The sequence below is a fragment of the Pelophylax lessonae genome, assembly GCF_965119305.1.
Source record: "Pelophylax lessonae genome assembly, chromosome: 2".
NCBI classification, from domain to species: domain Eukaryota; kingdom Metazoa; phylum Chordata; class Amphibia; order Anura; family Ranidae; genus Pelophylax; species Pelophylax lessonae.
This window is the reverse complement of record NC_138769.1, coordinates 1,098,230-1,119,734: the sequence shown is the minus strand read 5'-3', so window position 1 is coordinate 1,119,734 and position 21,505 is coordinate 1,098,230. Positions and strand designations below refer to the sequence as shown.

The 21,505-nt window shown below is 52.2% G+C and overlaps 1 protein-coding gene across 1 annotated transcript in view; it reads right to left on the bottom strand.

The window, feature by feature from the left end:
- Nucleotides 1-19,399, bottom strand: part of TRAPPC10 (trafficking protein particle complex subunit 10) — a 59,269-nt gene extending 39,870 nt beyond the window's left edge. The window contains exons 1-3 of the mRNA XM_082245825.1: nucleotides 19,238-19,399; nucleotides 782-863; nucleotides 285-420 (exon numbers count right to left, since the gene is read on the bottom strand). Coding sequence (XP_082101951.1) covers nucleotides 285-420; nucleotides 782-863; nucleotides 19,238-19,313 — 294 coding nt within the window. The 5' untranslated portion in view covers nucleotides 19,314-19,399. The remainder of the gene's footprint in view (nucleotides 1-284; nucleotides 421-781; nucleotides 864-19,237) is intronic.
- Nucleotides 19,400-21,505: the final 2,106 nt, after the last annotated feature.

Here is a 21,505-nt window from a genome sequence, read left to right as displayed (position 1 = left end):
CTCCTGATGCCTGAGGACAGATGGCATCTCTGCACAGACTCCTGATGCCTGAGGACAGATGGCATCTCTGCACAGACTCCTGATGCCTGAGGACAGATGACATCTCTGGAGAGACTCCTGATGCCTGAGGACAGATGACATCTCTGGAGAGACTCCTGATGCCTGAGGACAGATGACATCTCTGGAGAGACTCCTGATGCCTGAGGACAGATGGCATCTCTGGAGAGACCCACGATGTCCAAGAACAGACTACAACACTCATACTACACCCCGACATTACTTACACAACATTCAGTCCAGTAGATGTGTAGAAAAGGAAAGGTAAGCAGTGCTTTGTTTCCTTCCTTCGGAAGAAGCTCCTCCTTAAACTGGACAAAATTTGACTCTAGGTGGATCATCTTCGGAGCGCGTCCATATGATCTGAAAAAAGATAAAATGGTGAGAAGATATGAGCAAAGAGGATTAGAGCTACACAGAGGGCAGAGGCAAGGGACAGCGAGAGGGCGGAGAAAGAAAGGGGAGGGACGCTGGGGGTAAGAATAAACGGAGAAGAGAAAGGGCGGGGACGGAGCGCTGGGACGGAGCGTGGGGACAGTGAGGGAAGAGGGGACGGAGCGCGGGGACAGTGAGGGAAGAGGGGACGGAGCGCGGGGACAGTGAGGGAAGAGGGGACAAAGAGACGGACAGAGAGAAGAGGGACTGTGTACCAAAGTATTACGTAACCAGCAGACAATATAAATTACAGAGGCAATGGTGAAGTAGTTCAGTAGGGGGTGCTCACCTCCTCCATTCCATCGGCTCTCGGGGCAGTTGCTGAGTCAGGGTGGAGTAAACGGAGGTGAACAAGCTCTGGTCTCCGGCACCTGCAGAGTGAGAGGAGAATGGATATCATTATTATACAGGATTATGGCGTCAACAGTTTGCACAGCGCTTTACAATATGAGGGCAGACAGAATAGGTACAATACAGGAGGAATCAGAGGGCCCTGATCCTAGGAGCTTACAATCTAAATGGGAGAGTCAATTAATACAAAAAGGTAATAACTGTGGGGGGGGGGGGGGGGGGTGAGCTGAAGGACAAAATAAAAGTACAATTGTTAGGTGGGGACAGGGTAGGCCCTTCGTGAAGAGAGGAGTTTTCAGGGATCACCTAAAAGTGGATTGATTAGGAGATAGTCGGACAGATTGGGGTAGGGAGCTCCAGAGGATGGGAGTGGCTCGGGCAAAGTCCTGGAGGTGAGCATGGGCAGAGGTGATAAAGGAGCTAGAGAGCAGGAGGGTCTTGAAGAGAGCGGCTTGGTTGGTATTTTGAGACCAGGTTAGTGGTGTAGCTGGAGGCAGAGTTGTGGATGGCTTTGTAAGTTGTTAGTATTTTGAATTAATTTGTTGGGAGTGGAAGTCAGTGGAGGGATTGGCAGAGAGGGGTGGAGGACACGGAATGGAGGGCAGTGGAGAGATTGGCAGGGAGGGGTGGAGGACACTGAATGGAGGTCAGTGGAGGGATTGGCAGAGAAGGGTAGAGGACACTGAATGGAGGCCAGTAGAGGAATTGGTAGAGAGGGGTAAAGGACACTGAGTGGAGGTCACTGGAGGGATTGGCAGAGAGGGGTGGAGGACACAGAATGGAGGCCAGTGGAGGGATTGGCAGAGAGGGGTGGAGGACACTGAATGGAAGCCAGTGGAGGGATTGGTAGAGAAGGGTGGAGGACACGGAATGGAGGCCAATGGAGGGATTGGCAGAGAGGGGTTGAGGACACGGAATGGAGGTCAGTGGAGGAATCAGGAGAGAGGGGTGGAGGACACTGAATGGAGGGCAGTGGAGAGATTGGCAGGGAGGGGTGGAGGACACGGAATGGAGGCCAATGGAGGGACTGGCAGAGAGGGGTTGAGGACACTGAATGGAGGTCAGTGGAGGGATTGGCACAGAGGGGTGGAGGACACTGAATGGAGGTCAGTGGAGGGATTGGCAGAGAGGGGTGGAGGCCAGTAGAGGGATTGGCAGAGAGGGGTGAAGGCCAGTGGAGGGATTGGCAGAGAGGAGTAGCAGACACTGAACGGTTGGTAAGGAGGATGAGTCTGGCAGCAGCATTCATGATGGACTGATGGGGGAGGAGCCTATATAAAGGCAAGCCAATGAGGAGGAAGTTGCAGTAGTTGGTGACAGATGACCAGGGAGTGGATTAGGAGCTTTGTGGTGTCATTGGTTAGGAAGGGGAGTATTCCAGGGATGTTGGCGGGGTTCAGATAACACCTAGCACCCTGGCATGTGGAGATGGGTTGATCTTGATAGAGAAATCGGGGGTGGGGTGGGGGGGTAATATTATGAGCTTGGTTTGGATAGATTGGGTTTGAGGTGTGACATCCAGACTGATATATCTGTTAGTATGGGAGACTGATGGAAGGAGCGGAGGGGAGGAGAGATAGATTTTGGTGTTGTCAGCATAGAAATTATATTGCAAATCATGGAAGGCCATCAGCTGACCCATGGAGGAGGTGTAGATGGAGAATAGGAGAGGTCCAAGGACAGAACCCCAACAAAGGAAGGAGAGGAGGCAGTAGAATGGTAAGGCTAAAGGTGCGGTTGGATACATAGGATGATTAGAACCAGGGAAGAATAAAGTCATGGAGACCAAAGACTTGGTTTTCTATGGAGGTGGTCCACTGTGTCAAAGGAAGCGTAGAGGTCCAGTAGTAATAGTACAGAATAATGTCCATTGGATTTTGCTGTTAGTAAGTACAATGCATCTGGAAAGTTCTCACACATGTACATTCTGTACATAAGTATTCACCCCCTTTGGTGAGGCTCCTTTGGCACCAATTCCAGCCTCCAGTATTTCTGAGTATGATGCTACAAGCTTGGCACTCCTATTTTTGGGCAGTTTCTCCCATTCTTCTTTGCAGGACCTCTCAGGCTCCATCAGGTTGGATGGGGGAGGGTCGGTGCTCAGCCATTTTCAGATCTCTCCAGAGATGTTCAATCGGTTTCAAGTCTGGGCTCTGGCTGGGCCACCCAAGGACATTCACAGAGTTGTCCCGTAGCCACTCCTTTGTTATCTTGGCTGTGTGCTTAGGGTCGTTGTCCTGTTGGAAGATGAACCTTCACCCCAGTCTGAGATCCAGAGCTCTCTGGAGGTTTTCATCAAGGATGTCTCTGTACATTGCTGCATTCATCTTTCCCTCCATCCTGACTAGTCTCCCAGTTCCTGCCACAGAAATACATCTCCACACCATGATGCTGCCACCACCATGCTTCACAGTAGGGATGGTATTGGCCAGGTGATGAGCGGTGCCTGGTTTCCTCCAGACATGACGCTTGCCATTCAGGCATAAGAGTTCAATCTTTGTTTCATCAGAGCAGAGAATTTTGTTTCTCATGGTCTGAGAGTCCTTCAGGGGACTTTTGGTAAACTCCAGGCGGGCTGTCATGTGACTTAATGAGGAGTGGCTTCCGTCTGGCCACTCCTCTACACAGGCCTGATTGGTGGAGTGCTGCAGAGATGGTTGTTCTTCTGGAAGGTTCTCCTCTCTCCACAGAGAAACACTGGAGCTCTGTCAGAGTGACCATTGGGTTCTTGGTCACCTCCCTGACTAAGGCCCCCCTCCCCCGATCACTCAGTTTGGCCGGGCGGCCCGCTCTAGGAAGAGTCCTGGGGGTTCCAAACTTCTCCCATTTACAGATGATGGAGGCCACTGTGCTCATTGGGACCTTCAATGCTGCAGAAATGTTTCTGTACCCTTCCCCCGATCTGTGCCTCCATACAATCCTGTCTCCGAGGTCTACAGACAATTCCTTGGCCTTCATGGCTTGGTTTGTGCTCTGACATGCACTGTTACCTGTGGGACCTTCTATAGACAGCTGCGTGCCTTTCCAAATCATGTCCAATCAACTGAATTTACTACAGGTGGACTCCAATCAAGTTGTAGAAACATCTCAAGGATGATCAGTGGGAACAGGAGGCACCTGAGCTCAATTCTGAGTGTCATGGCAAAGGGTATGAATACTTATGTACATGGCAAAGGGTATGAATACTTATGTAAGTGGGAGTTTTTATTTTTTTTTTATTTTTAATAAATCTTCAAAGATTTCAAACAAACTTCTCTCACGTTGTCATTATGGGGGAGGGGTTTGTAGAATTTTGAGGAAAATAATGAATTTAATCCATGTTGGAATAAGGCTGTAACATAACAACATGTGGAAGAAGTGAAGCGCTGTGAGTACTTTCCGTGGAGTGTTGGGGGTGGAAGGTTGTTCTCAGTGAGGTGGTCACTAAGTCGGTTGTAGAGCAGAGATGTTGAAGGTGTTTGGAGGAAAGCGGGAGAAAGACGATGGGGTGTAGATTGCTAAGATTTGTGGGGTCCAGTGAAGGGCTTTTTAAAGTGGAACTTCACTCTCCCAATGATTATTTTTTCTCCTCATACTGCTAGCTTTAGTAAATAGATAGCAAAGTATATTATATGTACTTGTTTTAAACTTTTTTTTTTTTTACATTTTTTAAGTTACTTCCTGGTTTCTGACCGAGGCAAATGATGTCATACATCCCAGGAGTCTTCAGGAGGGGTTTTCTCAGCACACTCTCCTGCATGCATACTTGAGTTACGGGCAGGAAGTAAAGGGTACCTAGATTTGACAGGTACCCGCTCTGGCCGATATCTGTACAGTGATCTCTGTAAGTTTGAAGTGATTGGGGATCTCCTGAGCAGTGAGTGATTTGGTGGGTGGAGTTGGTGGAGGACGAAGTAGAGAGTTGAAGGTAGAGAAGAGATGACGGGATGGGATGAGAAGGTGTTAATGAGTGATGAAATCGGTCTGCCTGGCAGTGAGTGAGATGGTGGGTGGAGTTGGTGGAGGACGAAGTAGAGTTGAAGGTAGAGAAGAGATGACGGGATGGGATGGGATGGGAAGGTGTTATTGAGTGATGAAATCGGTCTGTCTGGCAGTGAGTGAGTTGGAGGACGAAGTAGAGTTGAAGGTAGAGAAGAGATGACGGGATGGGATGGGAAGGTGTTATTGAGTGATGAAATCTGTCTGTCTGGCAGTGAGTGAGATGGTGGGTGGAGTTGGTGGAGGACGAAGTAGAGTTGAAGGTAGAGAAGAATTGATGGGACGGGATGAGAAGATGTTATTGAGTGATGAAATCAGTCTGTCTGGCAGTGAGTGAGATGGTGGGTGGAGTTGGTGGAGGACGAAGTAGAGTTGAAGGTAGAGAAGAGATGATGGGATGAGAAGGTGTTATTGATTGATGAAATCTGTCTGTCTGGCAGTGAATGAGTTGGTGGGTGGAGTTGGTGGAGGACGAAGTAGAGTTGAAGGTAGAGAAGAGATGACGGGATGGGATGGGAAGGTGTTATTGAGTGATGAAATCAGTCTGTCTGGCAGTGAGTGAGATGGTGGGTGGAGTTGGTGGAGGACGAAGTAGAGTTGAAGGTAGAGAAGAGATGACGGGATGGGATGGGATGGGAAGGTGTTATTGAGTGATGAAATCGGTCTGTCTGGCAGTGAGTGAGTTGGTGGGTGGAGTTGGTGGAGGACGAAGTAGAGTTGAAGGTAGAGAAGAGATGATGGGATGAGAAGGTGTTATTGATTGATGAAATCGGTCTGTCTGGCAGTGAGTGAGTTGGTGGGTGGAGTTGGTGGAGGACGAAGTAGAGTTGAAGGTAGAGAAGAGATGACGGGATGGGATGGGAAGGTGTTATTGATTGATGAAATCTGTCTGTCTGGCAGTGAGTGAGTTGGTGGGTGGAGTTGGTGGAGGACGAAGTAGAGTTGAAGGTAGAGAAGAGATGATGGGATGAGAAGGTGTTATTGAGTGATGAAATCGGTCTGTCTGGCAGTGAGTGAGTTGGTGGGTGGAGTTGGTGGAGGACGAAGTAGAGTTGAAGGTAGAGAAGAGGTGACAGGATGGGATGGGAAGGTGTTATTGAGTGATGAAATCTGTCTGTCTGGCAGTGAGTGAGTTGGTGGGTGGAGTTGGTGGAGGACGAAGTAGAGTTGAAGGTAGAGAAGAGATGACGGGATGGGATGGGAAGGTGTTATTGAGTGATGAAATCGGTCTTGTCTGGCAGTGAGTGAGTTGGTGGGTGGAGTTGGTGGAGGACGAAGTAGAGTTGAAGGTAGAGAAGAGGTGACAGGATGGGATGGGAAGGTGTTATTGAGTGATGAAATCGTTCTGCTTGGCAGTGAGGAGGCAGGTATTGTATTTCTGGAGGTCAGATTTATTGGTTGAAATCTTTTTTGAAACCAGGAGGTTGAATCTCTGAAATGAGAAGCTCTGCTGATTTCTATCATCCAATCATGTGCAAGCAAAAAATTCAGTTTTTGTTTTTTATTTTCCTTGCATGTTCCCCTCTGATCTAGAGCAACTGCACTTGCGGTATGCAGACTATTTACTTTTAGAATATCAACCCCCTTAGTCTTACGCCACAGACGCTCAAGAGCGCGTCAAGTTTTTTGAGACTTCTGGTGTCTTCCGTTTGCCAAGGTTGTAGGGGGTCGGGGCCCGATTCTGAGTAAAGCGGGTGGGGCCAGTGTGCCCAAGGAGGATGACAGTGAAGCGTTAGAGATGGAAGTGACCAGGTTGGGGCAGAACAAGGGTGAGATTTTGTCAGAGGTGATTAGTAGCAGAATAGAGAAGAGAAGGGTTGAAGTGGTAAAGATTTCTACGGGTAACCGTTAGGCAGTTGGAGGGAAAGAAGGTAGAAGACAGGGAGAGAGTGAAACTAATAAGGTAGTGATCAGAGAGAGGAACAGGATTGTTGAAGAGGTTGTACAGAGTACAGAGATGGGAGAATACAAGGTCAAAGGTGTTGCCATCAGAGTGAGTAGAAGCATGCATCCATTGCATGAGGTCAGAGGAGGAGGTTAGTATGAGAAGTTTAGAAGTAGGATTGTCACCAGGGATGTTGAAGTCACCAAGAACGTGGGAATTTCAGAAGAGAGAAAGTAGGGTAGCCAGGCAGAGAAATCATCAAAGAAGGTTGGGAACGATCCACGGGGCTGGTAGATCACAGCGAATCTTAAAAGAGACTGGGAACAGACGAATACAATGTGCTTCACCGGGGCTGCTGTTAGAAATCACGGGGCTCCGTACAGTCTTCCTGATGGGACCCCCCAACCCTGCCTACAGGCCAATCCTCCCCCAGTGCAGTGGAACAGTGGCACTGACTGGTTTCTGCCTATGTCCAGAAAATGAAAAAAAAAAAAAACGTTCTGCGCTCACCTCCTGGGCCCCACTGTTGACTTGATGGGGCCCAGGGAAATGTAATGAAAGCCCTGGTAAGCAAATAGGAGTCGAGCTGTGGTCCAGTAAAACCAATTTATTAATTTAGGCAGAAATGAACAAATGTAGCTGCCCCAAGCCCCCCTGTTTAGCTAATGAGGCTGGGGGCCCAGTGCAACAGGACCAGTTGTACTGCCTTATCAGCGACCCTGTGCTTCCCAGGAGGAGAGGGACAGAGAGAGGGGTGGGTGAAAAACCTGGAAGGTGCTATTAAAGTATAGAAACATTGCACCTCCCTTCTGTCCACTGGGCCTGGGGGAGTGAGTCCAGAGAAGACCACCATGGGAAAGGGAAGCAGGAGAAGCAGAGTCTGGTTCATGAAGCCAGCTTTCAGTAACAGTGAGCAGATTAAAGAAGTCAGTGATAAAGAGGTTGAAGACAGAGCAGGCTTTCCAAAGAGCGCAGGAGAAGGGGAAGCTGGCTTTGGGAAGAAGAGGAATGGAAACTAAATTGTGTGGATTGCTACTAAAGGGGGGTTGGGTGTTAGCGTTGGGTACAGATAAATGATGGAGGGTGGGTGTTTGGGGAATATCTCCAGAGGTTATATTAAACTGGAGGACAATGAGGTCACTAACAGTTCTGAAGGATCATCGTCATCCTCTTGCTTTACAGTGCAAATCACAGTATTCAGGACCCCATTATATTCCTGAATACTCTGCCACTGATCTGACCCCATAGACCCCCCGACACAGGATCAGCCCATGGACCGCTACAACCACTGACACAAGACCGGTCCCTTGACCTCCAGTACCACCCACACAAGACCAGGCCATGGACTTCTACAACTACTGACACAGGACCGATCCATGGACCTCCACAACCACAAACACATACATAGGACTGGTCCATGGACCTCCACATACACAGAAACCAGTCCATGGCCAGCCAGAACCACCGAAACAGAAACCAGTCCATGGCCAGCCAGAGCCACCGACACAGGACCGGTCCATGGCCAGCCAGAGCCACCGACACAGGACCGGTCCATGGCCAGCCAGAGCCACCGACACATGGCCGGTCCATGGCCAGCCAGAGCCACCGACACATGGCCGGTCCATGGCCAGCCAGAGCCACCGACACATGGCCGGTCCATGGCCAGCCAGAACCTACGACACAGGGCTGGTCCATGGCCAGCCAGAACCACCGACACAGGGCTGGTCCATGGCCAGCCAGAACCACTGACACAGGACCGGTCCATGGCCAGCCAGAACCACCGACACAGGACCGGTCCATGGCCAGCCAGAGCCACCGACACAGGGCCGGTCCATGGCCAGCCAGAACCACCGACACAGGGCCGGTCCATGGCCAGCCAGAACCACCGACACAGGGCCGGTCCATGGCCAGCCAGAACCACCGACACAGGGCCGGTCCATGGCCAGCCAGAACCACCGACACAGGGCTGGTCCATGAAATGCTACAACCACTGGGGTGAATACTTATGACAGGTATATACACATACATATATATATATATATACACACACACACACATCTTCACAGGTGAGATCACATGGTGTTTCAGTTAGGGATGCACCGATCCGATATTAGGATCGGATATCGCTGCCGATACTGCCACAATAGCTGGATCAAGGGATCGGTAAAATTAACCGATCCATGGGCCGATCCGGTTTTGCTGAGTCCCGGCTCAGCCGTCCCTTACTTGGTGTAGTAGTAGTATGGGATAGGAGCCGCTACTTCCTGTATAGGGCCGGCTCACAGGTGGAGTGATATCAGATGCACTCCGTCTGTGAATGGAGGAGCCGTACACATGAAGCAGCGGCTTTGCTCTGTACTGCAGCCGCATGCATATTGTGTATGTGTGTAGTTCCGGATCGGTATCGGCAGATACACAATGCCAAATATCAGTATTGGGACAAGAAAAGACGGATCGGTGCACCCCTAGTTTCAGTGCAAGCAATCAGGCCATCCCTCGGGCCGTATATAGAAAATCTAATCCAGGGATTGTTGCACTAACATTTATAGAAGAGAATTCACATACAGATAAGTTGTAGATCGTTCCCGGGAACAGTTTGGGGATATAAAGCTTGCACCCTTCTTCAGGTACAAACATGAAATAATATCATTACATCCTTTATATATTTCCCACCACCAATCAGAACACATTTCTTTATATCCGTCCCAAAATCCCAGAGAGACAATCCGGATGTAGTCACCCTCCAACACCCCATAAAGAGTATATTGGGGACACCCTATTACCGGGGAATACACATATAGAATTATTGTATAGTAATAAGGAAAAAGTAAAAAAATACCCCCCAAAAAAAAAGTATGAACCTCAACAGACTCACCACACGCAATGTACGATGGTAGATCTTCCTAGAGGCAGATTTCTAAGCCTTTACCAGCGTAGGAATCACTGATTCCACAAGTAAAAGTCCAGAGGGACAAGGAGGGAATTGGGACCATGCGATAGAGAACATTCTCTATTACATTGTTCTTTATTTGGTATTGCATAATCCCAATTCCCCCCTTTGTCCCTCTGTGGCCTTTTCACTATATTTTCAGGGATAGATAAAAAAAAAAAAAAAAAAGGGGGGGGGGGTGTATCTATCCCTGAAAATATAGTGAAAAGTCCACAGAGGGACAAAGGGGGGAATTGGGACTTTCCAATACCAAATAAAGAACAATGTAATAGAGAATGTTCTCTATCGCATAGTCCCAATTCCCCCCCCCCCCCCTTTGTCCCTCTGTGGCCTTTTTACTATATTTTCAGGGATAGATACACCCCCCCCCCTTTTTTTGTATTACTTCTTTCTAATTTTGTAACACTGATCCAACAAACCTTCAGCACCTGGTGTTCAATAGCCAAGCTGTTAAAGGCAGTGACTGTAAGGCAGAATAGAAAATTGGTCCTTAGGACAGCAGACCCTCCCTGAGAGGAAATCCCCCAAGGAGCGCTGGCAACCAGCCGTGCCACATCGGCATTCCAAGACCAGCAAGGTCAGTCTGGAGCCACTAGAATGACCAGAAACCCTTCTGCTCGAATCCTGCACAGGTGCCATGGCAGAAGTTTGAGAGGGCTGGAACAAATGGGTCAGCCCACCTTAGAATGCCGGCTACTTACCGAGCCGCCAGGACACTTCTTGTGCCTCCTTGGTAAATGACAGAGCATGGCCGTGGCATTGTCCTAATTAATTTATACCATACACCCCTGAAGACGACTGTCCAATGAGCCAGACAAAGTCTGATCGCTCGGAGTTCCAGAACACTAATCAGCAGTCTGGGCTCTGCCAGAGTCCGGACCCCCTGTGAGGACGTCTCTCCACCCGGACAGGCTGGCATCTGAGGAGACAACCATCCAGTACTGGAGGAGAAGGATTTTCCCTATTGAAGAGCCGGAGAATGAAGCCACCTCTAGAGACCGAGGATCCTTAACTCATTTTACCAGAATCTCTTTAGCAGAGATGTTGTGTGGAAGAGACCGCCTCGAGGGTGGACACCATCAGGCCCAGCATGTGCATGCAAGTCTGGAGGGATAACGGTCTGCTGAATTTCCTCCTGCAATGTCTGGATAGATGACCATCTGCTGAATTTCCTCCTGCAATGTCTGGAGTGGAGGAAGAAACACTCGGGCTGAGGCCGAGTCAGACCCAGATAGGCCATTTTTTGTGGTCAGAACCAAAGCAGACTCCTGAAGGTTCAGGATCCCACCGAACTCCTTCAGAGTTTGCTGAGCAATCTCCAGTAATCCATCAGAGCAGTCTGACTCTGCTGGCAGAAGATTATCAAGGTACCCCAGTACCGCCATCCCCCACTGAATCACCAGGACCAGAGTTCCCAGCAAGGAACGAGGTCCTTACTCCTGACTAGGCAGAAAAAACTGAGTGCTTATAGCAGAGAGGGGGGGGGGGGGGGGGAGTATACCCCCTGGGACCGCCCATAGGCGTAGCCAGACATTTTCCTGCCTTGTGTCCTACTCCTGTAGGGGGCAGTATAACCCAATTGTTAGGAAGAACCAGGAGCCGTGTCTGTAAATAAACGAAAGAGAAAATGGGCCAATAAAGTCCGTTGGAAGTGATTTATGAGGTCACTCCGGTCCTCCAAGGCCATAGAGTGGAGCGGGGCCAGCTTGTTCTCACAGGATCTATCCCGCCGCCCATGAAAGTGTTCCTGTGGGGAATTCACCGCTGGAACCACTTTTATATGATAGAGGACCGCCCACCCGGTAAGAAAATACCGGGAGAGGACCGCCCACCCGGTAAGAAAATACCGGGAGAGGACCGCCCACCCGGTAAGAAAATACCGGGAGAGGACCGCCCACCCGGTAAGAAAATACCGGGAGAGGACCGCCCACCCGGTAAGAAAATACCGGGAGAGGACCGCCCACCCGGTAAGAAAATACCGGGAGAGGACCGCCCACCCGGTAAGAAAATACCGGGAGAGGACCGCCCACCCGGTAAGAAAATACCGGGAGAGGACCGCCCACCCGGTAAGAAAATACCGGGAGAGGACCGCCCACCCGGTAAGAAAATACCGGGAGAGGACCGCCCACCCGGTAAGAAAATACCGGGAGAGGACCGCCCACCCGGTAAGAAAATACCGGGAGAGGACCGCCCACCCGGTAAGAAAATACAGGGAGAGGACCGCCCACCCGGTAAGAAATACAGGGAGAGGACCGCCCACCCGGTAAGAAAATACAGGGAGAGGACCGCCCACCGGGTAAGAAAATACCGGGAGAGGACCGCCCACCCAGTAAGAAAATACCAGGAGAGGACTGCCCACCCGGTAAGAAAATACCAGGAAGAGGATCGCCCACCCTGTAAGAAAATACCAGGAAGAGGACCGCCCACCCTGTAAGAAAATACCGGGAGAGGACCGCCCACCCTGTAAGAAAATACCGGGAGAGGACCGCCCACCCTATAAGAAAATACCGGGAGAGGACCGCCCACCCGGTAAGAAAATACCGGGAGAGGACCGCCCACCCGGTAAGAAAATACCGGGAGAGGACCGCCCACCCGGTAAGAAAATACCAGGAGAGGACCGCCCACCCGGTAAGAAAATACCAGGAGAGGACCGCCCACCCGGTAAGAAAATACCGGGAGAGGACCGCCCACCCGGTAAGAAAATACCGGGAGAGGACGGCCCACCCGGTAAGAAAATACTGGGAGAGGACGGCCCACCCTATAAGAAAATACCGGGAGAGGACGGCCCACCCTATAAGAAAATACCGGAATAGGACCACCCACCCTGTAAGAAAAAACCGGGAGAGGACCGCCCACCCTGTAAGAAAAAACCGGGAGAGGACCGCCCACCCTGTAAGAAAATACCAGGAGAGGACCGCCCACCCTGTAAGAAAATACCGGAATAGGACCGCCCACCCTGTAAGAAAATACCGGGAGAGGATCGCCCACCCTGTAAGAAAAAACCAGGAGAGGACCGCCCACCCTGTAAGAAAATACCGGGAGTCCAAACCCCAGTATTTACCCTCACATTACAGAGGGAACACTGTGGGGGCGCTCTGGGAGGGGGTACAAAGATTATTTGTACATAAAAGTCCCCCAAAACTCTCTATACATTATATATACATTATATACACTCTATACATTATATACATTGTGAATAAAGATGTGTTGATAGTTTTGGGGGATTTTTATGCATAAATAATAATAATACATATGGAGGGATTACAAACACATAGAAGATCCCCTCCCCTCCCCCCTTACATTCTCTGTATTCCTATAGGTGAGTTCTGTGTGTCCCCGGAATACTTTCTATGGGGTGTTGGGGGGTGACGGTCCCCTCCCCCTCCTTACATTCTCTGTATTCCTATAGGTGAATTCTGTGTGTCCCCGGAATGCTTTCTATGGGGTGTTGGGGGGTGACGGTCCCCTCCCCCCCCCTTACATTCTCTGTATTCCTATAGGTGAATTCTGTGTGTCCCCGGAATGCTTTCTATGGGGTGTTGGGGGGTGACGGTCCCCTCCCCCCCTTACATTCTCTGTATTCCTATGGGTGAATTCTGTGTGTCCCCGGAATACTTTCTATGGGGTGTTGGGGGATGACGCTCCCCTCCCCCTCCTTACATTCTCTGTATTCCTATAGGTGAATTCTGTGTGTCCCCGGAATACTTTCTATGGGGTGTTGGGGGGTGACGGTCCCCTCCCCCTCCTTACATTCTCTGTATTCCTATAGGTGAATTCTGTGTGTCCCCGGAATACTTTCTATGGGGTGTTGGGGGTGACGGTCCCCTCCCCCTCCCCTTACATTCTCTGTATTCCTATAGGTGAATTCTGTGTGTCCCCGGAATACTTTCTATGGGGTGTTGGGGGGTGACGGTCCCCTCCCCCTCCTTACATTCTCTGTATTCCTATAGGTGAATTCTGTGTGTCCCCGGAATACTTTCTATGGGGTGTTGGGGGGTGACGGTCCCCTCCCCCTCCTTACATTCTCTGTATACCTATAGGTGAATTCTGTGTGTCCCCGGAATACTTTCTATGGGGTGTTGGGGGTGACGGTCCCCTCCCCCTCCTTACATTCTCTGTATTCCTATAGGTGAATTCTGTGTGTCCCCGGAATACTTTCTATGGGGTGTTGGGGGGTGACGGTCCCCTCCCCCTCTTACATTCTCTGTATTCCTATAGGTGAATTCTGTGTGTCCCCGGAATACTTTCTATGGGGTGTTGGGGGGTGACGGTCCCCTCCCCCTCTTACATTCTCTGTATTCCTATAGGTGAATTCTGTGTGTCCCCGGAATACTTTCTATGGGGTGTTGGGGGGTGACGGTCCCCTCCCCCCCCTTACATTCTCTGTATTCCTATAGGTGAATTCTGTGTGTCCCCGGAATACTTTCTATGGGGTGTTGAGGGGCGATGGTCCCCTCCCCCCTTACATTCTCTGTATTCCTATAGGTGAGTTCTGTGTGTCCCCGGAATACTTTCTATGGGGTGTTGGGGGGTGACGGTCCCCTCCCCCCCCCTTACATTCTCTGTATTCCTATAGGTGAATTCTGTGTGTCCCCGGAATACTTTCTATGGGGTGTTGGGGGGTGACGTTCCCCTCCCCCTCCTTACATTCTCTGTATTCCTATAGGTGAGTTCTGTGTGTCCCCGGAATACTTTCTATGGGGTGTTGGGGGGGTGACGGTCCCCTCCCCCTCCTTACATTCTCTGTATTCCTATAGGTGAATTCTGTGTGTCCCTGGAATACTTTCTATGGGGTGTTGGGGGTGACGGTCCCCTCCCCCCCTTACATTCTCTGTATTCCTATAGGTGAGTTCTGTGTGTCCCCGGAATACTTTCTATGGGTTGTTGGGGGGTGACGGTCCCCTCCCCCTCCTTACATTCTCTGTATTCCTATAGGTGAATTCTGTGTCCCCGGAATACTTTCTATGGGGTGTTGGGGGGTGACGGTCCCCTCCCCCCCCTACATTCTCTGTATTCCTATAGGTGAATTCTGTGTGTCCCTGGAATACTTTCTATGGGGTGTTGGGGGTGACGGTCCCCTCCCCCTCCTTACATTCTCTGTAATCCTATAGGTGAATTCTGTGTGTCCCCGGAATACTTTCTATGGGGTATTGGGGGGTGACGGTCCCCTCCCCCCCCTACATTCTCTGTATTCCTATAGGTGAATTCTGTGTGTCCCCGGAATACTTTCTATGGGGTGTTGGGAGGTGACGGTCCCCTCCCCCCCCTTACATTCTCTGTATTCCTATAGGTGAATTCTGTGTGTCCCCGGAATACTTTCTATGGGGTGTTGGGGGTGACGGTCCCCTCCCCCCCTTACATTCTCTGTATTCCTATAGGTGAATTCTGTGTGTCCCCGGAATACTTTCTATGGGGTGTTGGGGGGTGACGGTCCCCTCCCCCTCCCCTTACATTCTCTGTATTCCTATAGGTGAATTCTGTGTGTCCCCGGAATACTTTCTATGGGGTGTTGGGGGTGACGGTCCCCTCCCCCCCTTACATTCTCTGTATTCCTATAGGTGAATTCTGTGTGTCCCCGGAATACTTTCTATGGGGTGTTGGGGGGTGACGGTCCCCTCCCCCTCCCCTTACATTCTCTGTATTCCTATAGGTGAATTCTGTGTGTCCCCGGAATACTTTCTATGGGGTGTTGGGGGTGACGGTCCCCTCCCCCCCTTACATTCTCTGTATTCCTATAGGTGAATTCTGTGTGTCCCCGGAATACTTTCTATGGGGTGTTGGGGGGTGACGGTCCCCTCCCCCCCTCCTTACATTCTCTGTATTCCTATAGGTGAATTCTGTGTCCCCGGAATACTTTCTATGGGGTGTTGGGGGTGACGGTCCCCTCCCCCTCCTTACATTCTCTGTATTCCTATAGGTGAATTCTGTGTGTCCCCGGAATACTTTCTATGGGGTGTTGGGGGGGTGACGGTCCCCTCCCCCTCCTTACATTCTCTGTATTCCTATAGGTGAATTCTGTGTGTCCCCGGAATACTTTCTATGGGGTGTTGGGGGGTGACGGTCCCCTCCCCCCCCCTTACATTCTCTGTATTCCTATAGGTGAGTTCTGTGTGTCCCCGGAATACTTTCTATGGGGTGTTGGGGGGTGACGGTCCCCTCCCCCTCCTTACATTCTCTGTATTCCTATAGGTGAATTCTGTGTGTCCCCGGAATACTTTCTATGGGGTGTTTGGGTTGACGGTCCCCTCCCCCCTTACATTCTCTGTATTCCTATAGGTGAATTCTGTGTGTCCCCGGAATACTTTCTATGGGGTGTTGGGGGTGACGGTCCCCTCCCCCTCCTTACATTCTCTGTATTCCTATAGGTGAATTCTGTGTGTCCCCGGAATACTTTCTATGGGGTGTTGGGGGGGTGACGGTCCCCTCCCCCTCCTTACATTCTCTGTATTCCTATAGGTGAGTTCTGTGTGTCCCCGGAATACTTTCTATGGGGTGTTGGGGGGTGACGGTCCCCTCCCCCCCCTACATTCTCTGTATTCCTATAGGTGAATTCTGTGTGTCCCCGGAATACTTTCTATGGGGTGTTGGGTGGTGACGGTCCCCTCCCCCTCCTTACATTCTCTGTATTCCTATAGGTGAATTCTGTGTCCCCGGAATACTTTCTATGGGGTGTTGGGGGGTGACGGTCCCCTCCCCCCCTCCTTACATTCTCTGTATTCCTATAGGTGAATTCTGTGTCCCCGGAATACTTTCTATGGGGTGTTGGGGGTGACGGTCCCCTCCCCCTCCTTACATTCTCTGTATTCCTATAGGTGAATTCTGTGTGTCCCCGGAATACTTTCTATGGGGTGTTGGGGGGGGTGACGGTCCCCTCCCCCTCCTTACATTCTCTGTATTCCTATAGGTGAATTCTGTGTGTCCCCGGAATACTTTCTATGGGGTGTTGGGGGTGACGGTCCCCTCCCCCCCTTACATTCTCTGTATTCCTATAGGTGAATTCTGTGTCCCCGGAATACTTTCTATGGGGTGTTGGGGGGTGACGGTCCCCTCCCCCCCTTACATTCTCTGTATTCCTATAGGTGAATTCTGTGTGTCCCCGGAATACTTTCTATGGGGTGTTGGGGGGTGACGGTCCCCTCCCCCCCTTACATTCTCTGTATTCCTATAGGTGAGTTCTGTGTGTCCCCGGAATACTTTCTATGGGGTGTTGGGGGGTGACGGTCCCCTCCCCCCCTTACATTCTCTGTATTCCTATAGGTGAATTCTGTGTGTCCCCGGAATACTTTCTATGGGGTGTTGGGGGGTGACGGTCCCCTCCCCCCTTACATTCTCTGTATTCCTATAGGTGAATTCTGTGTGTCCCCGGAATACTTTCTATGGGGTGTTGGGGGTGACGGTCCCCTCCCCCCCCCTTACATTCTCTGTATTCCTATAGGTGAATTCTGTGTGTCCCCGGAATACTTTCTATGGGGTGTTGGGGGGTGACGGTCCCCTCCCCCCCTTACATTCTCTGTATTCCTATAGGTGAATTCTGTGTGTCCCCGGAATACTTTCTATGGGGTGTTGGGGGTGACGGTCCCCTCCCCCCCCTTACATTCTCTGTATTCCTATAGGTGAATTCTGTGTCCCCGGAATACTTTCTATGGGGTGTTGGGGGGTGATGGTCCCCTCCCCCCCTCCTTACATTCTCTGTATTCCTATAGGTGAATTCTGTGTCCCCGGAATACTTTCTATGGGGTGTTGGGGGTGACGGTCCCCTCCCCCTCCTTACATTCTCTGTATTCCTATAGGTGAGTTCTGTGTGTCCCCGGAATACTTTCTATGGGGTGTTGGGGGTGACGGTCCCCTCCCCCCCTTACATTCTTTGTATTCCTATAGGTGAATTCTGTGTGTCCCCGGAATACTTTCTATGGGGTGTTGGGGGTGACGGCCCCCCCCTCCCCCCTTACATTCTCTGTATTCCTATAGGTGAATTCTGTGTGTCCCTGGAATACTTTCTATGGGGTGTTGGGGGATGACGGTCCCCTCCCCCTCCTTACATTCTCTGTATTCCTATAGGTGAATTCTGTGTGTCCCTGGAATACTTTCTATGGGGTGTTGGGGGGTGACGGTCCCCTCCCCCTCCTTACATTCTCTGTATTCCTATAGGTGAATTCTGTGTGTCCCCGGAATACTTTCTATGGGGTGTTGAGGGTGACGGTCCCCTCCCCCCCTTACATTCTCTGTATTCCTATAGGTGAATTCTGTGTGTCCCCGGAATACTTTCTATGGGGTGTTGGGGGTGACGGTCCCCTCCCCCCTTACATTCTCTGTATTCCTATAGGTGAATTCTGTGTCCCCGGAATACTTTCTATGGGGTGTTGGGGGGTGACGGTCCCCTCCCCCCCTTACATTCTCTGTATTCCTATAGGTGAATTCTGTGTGTCCCCGGAATACTTTCTATGGGGTGTTGGGGGGTGACGCTCCCCTCCCCCCCTTACATTCTCTGTATTCCTATAGGTGAATTCTGTGTGTCCCCGGAATACTTTCTATGGGGTGTTGGGGGGTGACGGTCCCCTCCCCCCTTACATTCTCTGTATTCCTATAGGTGAATTCTGTGTGTCCCCGGAATACTTTCTATGGGGTGTTGGGGGTGACGGTCCCCTCCCCCCCCCTTACATTCTCTGTATTCCTATAGGTGAATTCTGTGTGTCCCCGGAATACTTTCTATGGGGTGTTGGGGGGTGACGGTCCCCTCCCCCTCCCCTTACATTCTCTGTATTCCTATAGGTGAATTCTGTGTGTCCCCGGAATACTTTCTATGGGGTGTTGGGGGGTGACGGTCCCCCCCCTCCCCTTACATTCTCTGTATTCCTATAGGTGAATTCTGTGTGTCCCCGGAATACTTTCTATGGGGTGTTGGGGGTGACGGTCCCCCCCTCCCCTTACATTCTCTGTATTCCTATAGGTGAATTCTGTGTGTCCCCGGAATACTTTCTATGGGGTGTTGGGGGGTGACGGTCCCCTCCCCCCCTTACATTCTCTGTATTCCTATAGGTGAATTCTGTGTGTCCCCGGAATACTTTCTATGGGGTGTTGGGGGGGGGGTGACCCCCATCTCTGGATTTGTTTTTCTATATATATGTGGGGGAGGGGGTATATAGAATGTCAATGAAGGGGGGAATAGGGGTCTCACAGGTGATATGTATGGGGGGGGGGGTATATAATATCAAGTGGGGGGAGGGGGTCTCACAGGTGACATGGAGGGGGTAGGGGGGTGTATACTATTAGGTGGGGGAGGGGGGTATATAGAATGTCAGGTGGGGGAGGGGGTCTCATAGGTGACATGTATGGGGGAGGGGGGTCTCACAGGTGATATGTATGGGGGAGGGGGTCTCACAGGTGACATGTATGGGGGAGGGGGTCTCACAGGTGACATGTATGGGGGAGGGGGGTCTCACAGGTGACATGTATGGTGGGTGGTGGGGGAGGGGGTCTCACAGGTGACATGTATGGGGGAGGGGGTCTCACAGGTGACATGTATGGGGGAGGGGGTCTCACAGGTGACATGTATGGTGGGTGGTGGGGGAGGGGGGTCTCACAGGTGACGATGGGTTTGTTCTCCATGGTGTACAGCACTCCCGGGTCTCCGGTTCCCCCGGGCTCCGCCCCTTCCATGGGCCCCTCCGGTCACCGCTCCATCCTGGGCCCTCGGCTGCCGCGCACTCACTTCCGGCTTCCTCCTGACCCCGACTTCCGGTCCCGGCACCGCCTCCTCAATGGTCAGCGGGTTGGGGGTAAGTCTCCAGCAGCTGAATTGTGATTAGCGGTGACGTCATGACGCCGACGGGAGTGAGCGGAGCCGCCATATTTGTTGTGGGCAGCCCAGTATGTGGCTGCAGTGGGCAACTCAGACATTCCTAGGGGGTGTGTCCTGTACACAGAGCTCCGCCCCTCCATACACCCCTCAGCCTGTTACCATGGCAGCACCAGGAGGTCCCCCAATCACAGCCTGTCCTTCTAAGGGGGAACTCCACCCATCTCCTCTGTACAGAGGGGCCCCTCCACCAATCAGGGGCCCGGGACCCCGATACATCTCCTCTGTACAGAGGGGCCCCTCCACCAATCCACCCCCCCCCCATCCATCCCCGGAATTGGCCACCCACTTCCCATCCTCCATCCATCCCCGGAACTGTCCAACCACCTCCCACCCTCTATCTATCCGTAGGACTGGCCAACCACCTCCCACCCCATCCATCCCCTGGACTTGCCAACCACCTCCCACCCTCCATCCCTGGGACTGGCCAACCACTTCCCGCCCTCCATTCATCCCCAGGACTGGCCAATCCCCTCCCACCCCATCCATCCACTGGACTTGCCAACCACTTCCCACCCTCCATCCCCGGAACTGGCCAACCACTTCCCACCCTCGAATCCCTGGGACTGGCCAACCACTTCAACCCCCATCAAACCCCGGGACTGGCCAACCACTTCCCATCCTCCATCCCCGCAACTGGCCAACCACTCCCCCCCATCCCCGCAACTGGCTAACCACTTCCCCCCCCCATCCATCCCCAGGACTGGCCAACCACTTCCCATCCTCCATCCCCGGAACTGGCCAACCACTTCCCACCCTCCATCCATCCCTGGGACTTACCAACCACTTCCCACTCTCTATCTATCCCCAGGACAGGGCAACCACCTCCCACCCCATCCATCCCCTGGACTTGCCAACCACTTCCCACCCTCCATCCCTGGGACTGGCCAACCACCTCCCACCCTCCATCCCTGGGACTGGCCAACCACCTCCCACCCTCCATTCCTGGGACTGGCCAACCACTTCCCACCCTCCATCCCTGGGACTGGCCAACCACCTCCCACCCTCCATCCCTGGGACTGGCCAACCACTTCCCACCCTCCATTCATCCCCAGGACTGGCCAACCACCTCCCACCCCATCCATCCCCTGGACTTGCCAAACACTTCCCACCCTCCATCCCTGGGACTGGCCAACCACTTCCCACCCTCCATCTATCCCCAGGAGTGGCCAAATACTTCCCACCCTCCATCTATCCCCAGGACTGGCCAACCACCTCCCACCCCATCCATCCACTGGACTTGCCAACCACTTCCCACCCTCCATACCCGGAACTGGCCAACCACTTCCCACCCTCGAATCCCCGGGACTGGCCAACCACTTCAACCCCCATCAAACCCCGCAACTGGCTAACCACTTCCCCCCCCCCCCCATCCATCCCCAGGACTGGCCACCCACTTCCCATCCTCCATCCATCCCCGGAACTGTCCAACCACCTCCCACCCTCTATCTATCCGTAGGACTGGCCAACCACCTCCCACCCCATCCATCCCCTGGACTTGCCAACCACTTCCCACTCTCCATCCGGGGGACTGGCCAACCACTTTCCCCCCCCCCACATCTATCCCCGGGACTGGCCAACCAATCCCCCCCCATCCATCCCCAGGACTGGCCAACCACCTCCCACCCCATCCATCCCCTGGACTTGCCAAACACTTCCCACCCTCCATCCCTGGGACTGGCCAACCACTTCCCACCCTCCATCTATCCCCAGGACTGGCCAATCCCCTCCCACCCCATCCATCCACTGGACTTGCCAACCACTTCCCACCCTCCATCCCCGGAACTGGCCAACCACTTCCCACCCTCGAATCCCTGGGACTGGCCAACCACTTCAACCCCCATCAAACCCCGGGACTGGCCAACCACTTCAACCCCCATCAAACCCCGGGACTGGCCAACCACTTCCCATCCTCCATCCCCGCAACTGGCCAACCACTCCCCCCCATCCCCGCAACTGGCTAACCACTTCCCCCCCCCATCCATCCCCGGGA